The following is a 6,384-nucleotide window of genomic DNA, read 5'->3' as shown; positions in this document are numbered from 1 at the left end:
TGTGAGATCTAATTTATGGTGGCTGTGTGGGTTTGATTTTGGGTTTGGATTTGGGTTTGATTTTGGATTTGGTTTGTGGTGGTCATGCAACTCCTCCTTCCTCTTCCTCTTTTTTTTTTTTTTTTTTTTTTGCAGTTTACAAATCTGGTGGAGAGGAGATGAGAGATGAGAGAGAGAGAGATGGAGAAGAGAGAGAGAGAGGGGGGAGAGAGAAGGTGAAGGTAGTAGAGCACACCACTTTATTTTTGTTCTTTCAGATTCACAAGCCACGTCACTGGGGGTGGTGGGGGTGAACTTTTGGTGGGGGTCTGTAGCGGGACTGTTAAACTATATGTAAAGGTTAAAGGTAAATATGTTATTTTAATTTAAAAGTTAACACCGTCAAATAATTACACTGACAAAGGGAGTCAGTGTAATTTCTCAAATGTGAAGGAGAATTATAATAAATATAAATCTCAGAGGGTGTCAGTATAATTTATCCTAAAATTTATTTATTTTTTCCTTCGATATTTTTTGTTGTTGGAGTTAGCATACCAATATTTTGTATTTATAATATACAAATTTTCCCAATTTCCTTTTCATCATAGAAAAAACGCACCTTTCCAAGGAAAATAAAAGTACTAACACAAAAGGGAAATGAAAATTAAAGGTAAAGCAAAAAGGGGGGAAGCAAAAAAAAAAAAATTAATTAATTAAAAAAAGCCTGTATGCCGTACTACTCTGCCTTATTATTTTTATAAATAATATTAGGGATTCTAAAAATTTGGTGAAACACTTATGTTTGGTTTGGTTTGGTTTTGTTGAGTAATTTTGGAATTTTTTTTTTAAAAAACTTGTTTGATTTGTAATTTTTTTTAAAATAATTTCTAAAATCACTTTCTCTCTCTTACACATCAATCACTTTTTCTCTTTCCTCTCTCTTCTCTCCTTCTCAATCACTTTTTCTTTCACGCACATCTATTCAATCACAACAAAATACAAATCATTCTAAACTCCCAAACTCCAAAATTATTTTCAAAATGCACAACCAAACAAATTAAAAAAATTTCTAAACTCTCTCTCCCAAAATAATTTTTAAAAGCTACTATCTCAAAACCAAACCAAATATACCCGAATTCATATTTGTGATATTTAATAAAAAATTTGATAAAATTTATGTTTTCGTTTGACATGTCAAAAAATTTGACTTTTTAATTATTTTAGTCAAAAAAAATATAAAATAAATTAAAAAATTATTTTATTTTTCTTTTAAAAAAAATTTAAAAAGTTAAAAAATCTACCATAAACAAAAAATTTTAACCTCAAATAAAAATAATGAAAAAAAAAAACTAAAAAGCCAAGTTTAGCATTTTTCTATTCGCATTTCCGAACTGCTGAAGCTAGGGGTGAGCATGGTCCGGATTGGACCGGATTGGGGTAAAACCAGGACCAATCCGTTATCTACGGTTCCTGAAAAATTAAAACCAATCCAATCCGTTTAAATCATGGAACCAATCCGAACCAATCCATTTAAATACGGATTGGATCGGTTTTGGACCACGGATTCACATAATTAAATAACAAAAATATATATATATATATAACACTTTAATTTCATAAAAATATAAATATAGCGCTATATCATTTCCATAATAGCAACATGTTTTTTTATAATAGTGACATATTGTTCTTGAATTTAAACAACCATAAGAAAATATAAACAAAAGTAATAAAATAAGATATTTAACGGTTTTAGGTTTGAGTTTAGATTTTATATAGAATAAAAGAAGATACTATGGAGGAGGATATACAATAAAAATATAGACTATTTGTATACGGTCCGGATCGGTTCCAATCCGGAACCGCGGGGTTCAATCCGGAACCAATCCGTGGACTACGGATTTTTAATTCTTCAATCCGGAACCGAACCGCGGATTCAAAAAACTAATCCAAACCTATCGGATTGGACTGGACTGGATCGGATTACGGATTTCACGGATTCCTTGCTCAGCCCTAGCTGAAGCCAATCCAAAAACACGCAGTACTTTTGTTTCCAATCTCGTCTTACATACATTTGCCCCTTCACTCTATTCACATGCATCAAACTCGGGAGCTTCTATTTACACACACTAAATTCCCTCTCCACACACACTTAATGAAGGAGGTGTGTGAGAAGTGTAAAGAGGGGAGATGTGTAGAAAGTGTGTTGTGTGTAAATAGAAGCTCTCATCAAACTCCTCAAATCTCTTGAATACCCATTCTAGCCCTAGATTTCTCTCATCTCTTCCTCTGAGTTCTGATTGAGTTAGCCATGAGAACATCCTTCCCTTTCCTCACTTTCTCAATCTTCTTCTTCTTCACTTTTGGTCTCCATTTCCAAGCTCATGCTGCTCCTTCAGGTTACAATCTCTCTCTCTCTCTCTCTCTCTCTCTCTCTCTCTCTCTCTATGTACTATGCATTCTGTGTTTTATTTGATTGGTGTAGATTTGTTTATTCACATACATTGATAGTGATAAATCAGGACCTTTGATAAAACACTTGTCTTCTCTTCTCAAATGGACAAGGTCTTCCTCCAAACTCCCTCAGTCAGGCAAGTCCAAAATCATAATTTATGGTTTCTATTGTGTTTATACACAAATCTATGCATTGGTTTTATGGGTTTTTGTTTTTAACCCAGATGGAAATGTTCTTCAATTTGAGAATGGGTACCTTGTTGAAACTGTTGTGGAGGGAAATAAACTTGGAGTTGTGCCTTACAAAATCCGTGTCTCCGAGGACGGTGAACTTTTCGCTGTCGATTCGGTTAATAGCAATATTGTCCGGATTACTCCGCCATTGTCCCAGTGTAAGCTTGTTCTTCCTATGTTTTCTCTTGCTATATCTGCGAATTGATTAATTGGGTAATGTCCTACTCTTGTTTGTCACTCTATATTTAAGCATTTCTTAGAGTATCTCCAACCCTTCACCAAATTTTTCATCTAATTTGATTCCAAATTTGAGTAAAAAGTTTGATTCGATACAAACTACTCCAATCCTTTCTTCAATTTTTTTAAAAAAATTCCCCTCTTATCCCAGATTTCCCTTTTCGTCAAATTTGATGGGAAAAGAAAAAATTCAATCTCCACTGATTTATCTTTTTCAATTTTCTTCAAATTAAAATTTGATGAAAGATTTGATGGGTTCTCAATTTGATGAAAGAATTGGAGATGATTTTTTTAGTACTTTTAACATTTGATGAAAGAAAAGATGAAGGATTAGAGATGCTCTACCCCCAAAAAAAAAAAAAAGAAAGAGAAAGAAAGAAGTTGTCTCTGAGCATCAAGCACCTAATTTGATTGCATTTGAAACTGAAGGAACGAACTAAGAAATAACTTTCATTCTCTTGTTGTGCGGTGTTGCATTGTTTGCGAAACATGAATACTCACTTTTGATAAACCCATTCTTAGGACAGTTGATTGCAGATCATTGTTTCCTTGGGTCTTGAATGATGAAAATGTTAAACTTCAAAATTTACTCCCTTTTTATAAATATATTTTCATTTGTTCCTTAGCAACCAGACTGAGGGCTTGTCTTGTGTGAGAAATGCTTGTGGGATGGTTGGAAATCATTTGCCTTGCGGATTCTTTTTTTTTTTTTTTGAGTTTCATTTAAAATTTAGGATTTTTATTTTTTATATTGTTTTTTATTTGTTTCGTTCTTTCAATATTTTGTTGCAGATAGCAGGGCAAGATTGGTTGCTGGGTCATTCCAAGGTTACACTGGGCATGTAGATGGAAAGCCTAGTGATGCTCGATTTAATCAACCAAAGGGTGTGACCATGGATGATAAAGGAAATGTTTATGTTGCTGATACATCAAATCTTGCCATCAGGAAAATAGGAGAAGGAGGTGCGTGTGGTCTGTGATAGTTCTCCTGGAAGATAATAGTTTGGAGATCATTTTTTTTTTCTCTTTTGTGATTTAATGATGCAAACATTAGTCGGTAAAAACCAGGATGATATCCCAAATGATGTGTGTTATTCTGCATATTGTTGAAGTTGAAGTACTATGAAATTACACAAAATAGTCAACAATTAAAGTGAAACAATGCATCTCAATTACTGGAGGTTTTGAAATTAACACAACTCTATAAATTGTTTGCAGGTGTGACAACAATTGCTGGAGGAAAATCAAATGTAGCAGGGTACAGGGATGGGCCGAGTGAGGGTGCAATGTTCTCAACTGACTTTGATGTGATATATGTTCGCCCTACCTGCTCGTTACTAGTTGTTGATAGAGGAAATGCAGCTCTTCGTCAAATCTCTCTTAACCAAGAGGATTGTGATTATCAATACAATTCAATTTCTTCCACAGGTTCAGAATTCCATACAATTTGATTGATACATTCTTCTATGCGTTCTTGAAACATCAGCATTAGATTCTGCTGCTATTATGCATAATAAACAATATAATTTCATTGACTTGTATACAGTTATTACTGTAATCCACTATGCTTTTATTTGAGCAAAGACACACAAGTGCACCAGAAGAAGTGCATATAGATGGGAGATTAGCATGCAGTTTTGTGAACAACAATGAGAAATTTCTAAACCCTGATGCGTCAATTCAAGACTTAAGATTGAATTTCAGATGGCATTACCCACATAAAATTGATGTACTTAAGTTTTCTTTTTGGCAGAGGTCATTATGGTTATTGGTGCTGTCTTGATAGGATATGCTTCATGCATGCTTCAGCAGGGATTTGGATCCTCTCTTCTCTCGAAAGTGGTAATACCCGTATTTTGCAGTTTCACTTCTGATTTGTTAATGGAAGATGGAAGTGGGAATTTAGATATTACAGCGACCATTCGGACCAAATGGTTATAAGATTCCAAAATTTCTTCATTTTCCTCCATCCTGCAACAATAAGCAACATTATGCAAAGTAATATTTGGGATTTGTTTCCTCTATGGTTGTAGTGTTCTGAAAGTGTTTTGGTTTAGTGATGCAGGGTCAAATAATCTTAACATTTTGATGCCCTAAGTGAAGATGTTCATTTTAGAATTCTTACAAATGTTTTTTCTTGTTCTTGTTTTCTTGTCTTTTTGGCTGAATCTGTGTCATTTACAGGTGCATAAACATCCATTACAAAGTGAATCTCAAGACCAACAGACCAAGGACAAACCAACTATTGTCGAAACCATTAAAGAGGAACAAGAAGCAGGGTGGCCTTCTTTTGGAATGCTCATTATAAATCTATCCAAGCTTGCAACCGAATCATTGTCTAACACCTTCCTTTCCTTCATACCCTTTCGATTCCACCGCAGGGGCTCCACAAACGGTCTCACTCCATTGAAAGTTTCTCTCATAATGCCCGAAGATGAAGCTGAGCCCCCGGTTGTTCAAAAGCAGAGAACTCCCACTCCACTTTCTGAAACCCAGCAAGCCCATACTCCAAATGCTGGTGATAAATATTCAGAAATGAAACCTCCAAAGATGAGATCAGCCAGTTTCAAAGATCCATCTTTGTCAAGCAAGCACAGATCTTCAAAACGACAAGAATATGATGGATTCTATGGATCGGGTGAGGTCCCTCCTTATGGGCAGTATAGGTCTAAGAGCCAGAAAGATAGAACAAAGCATCGCCAACGGGACAAAAGTGGAGAGGTAGTTTCTGAAGCAGTTGGGATGGAACAGAGACCTGTTGAGATGAAGCCAGCGAATTATGATGATCCGAAGACTGACCATTACAGTATGAGGAAGACTGACCATTACAGTATGAGGAGCAAATATGGGAATTCATTCCGGTTTTGATTAGGCTGCAAGTTTTAGCATTTCTTTCAGCTTCTCTTTGACAATGTAGTTTCTTGCTTCTGTTATTTATTTATTTATTCCTGGAATTGTAGTTTGTAAATTGAACTGACCTTGGAAGCAAGGACTGACTTTGTACACTGATCTGAAAAAGGAAGACTTAAATTCCTGTTTGGCTAAACTTATTTTTAGTTCTATTTTTTGGGCCTAGAATTTGAAATCGGGTGCTTTGAAATGTGTTTGGTAAATTTTTTTGGAGTTTTACCAAACAGGCCCTCTTAAGTTTGTTTGGGAAAGTATTTTGAGATGACGTCATGTGGCTAAGGTGACGACGATATGTTAGCCAAGGTGCCATGTGGGTAGATCTGTTTGTTGAAATATTTAGGGCACTGTCAAGGCATTCTGGGATACCGGAATCCGAGTTATTTGGATAGAGGACTAGAGTTCTAAATGACATCAAACTACCTATTTGGATAGAGATGAGACTCTTGATGAAGTTTATCTTAATTTGAATAGTGTGAGTTGATAGATATTATCATTGTAAAAGATAGAGATCCATAAAATAAGACTTCTAAGGGAAGTTGGACAATGACAATTATAAAAGTGATGCACCCC

The 6,384-nt window shown here is 35.0% G+C and overlaps 1 protein-coding gene across 1 annotated transcript; it reads left to right on the top strand.

Moving 5' to 3' along the window:
- Nucleotides 1-2,004: 2,004 nt before the first annotated feature.
- On the top strand, nt 2,005-5,950 carry LOC114312471 (uncharacterized). The gene is made up of 8 exons (XM_028258706.2): nt 2,005-2,087; nt 2,217-2,378; nt 2,502-2,570; nt 2,658-2,825; nt 3,697-3,867; nt 4,123-4,332; nt 4,658-4,746; nt 5,089-5,950. The coding sequence occupies exons 2-8, from the start codon at nt 2,291-2,293 to the stop codon at nt 5,770-5,772; spliced, it is 1,479 nt and encodes a 492-aa protein (XP_028114507.2). The 5' UTR covers nt 2,005-2,087; nt 2,217-2,290; the 3' UTR covers nt 5,773-5,950.
- The last annotated feature ends 434 nt before the right edge of the window (nt 5,951-6,384 follow it).

This window comes from Camellia sinensis, chromosome 8, assembly GCF_055761805.1.
Source record: "Camellia sinensis isolate YWXY chromosome 8, ASM5576180v1, whole genome shotgun sequence".
Taxonomy (NCBI): Eukaryota; Viridiplantae; Streptophyta; class Magnoliopsida; order Ericales; family Theaceae; genus Camellia; species Camellia sinensis.
This window is presented reverse-complemented; position numbering and strand designations above follow the sequence as displayed.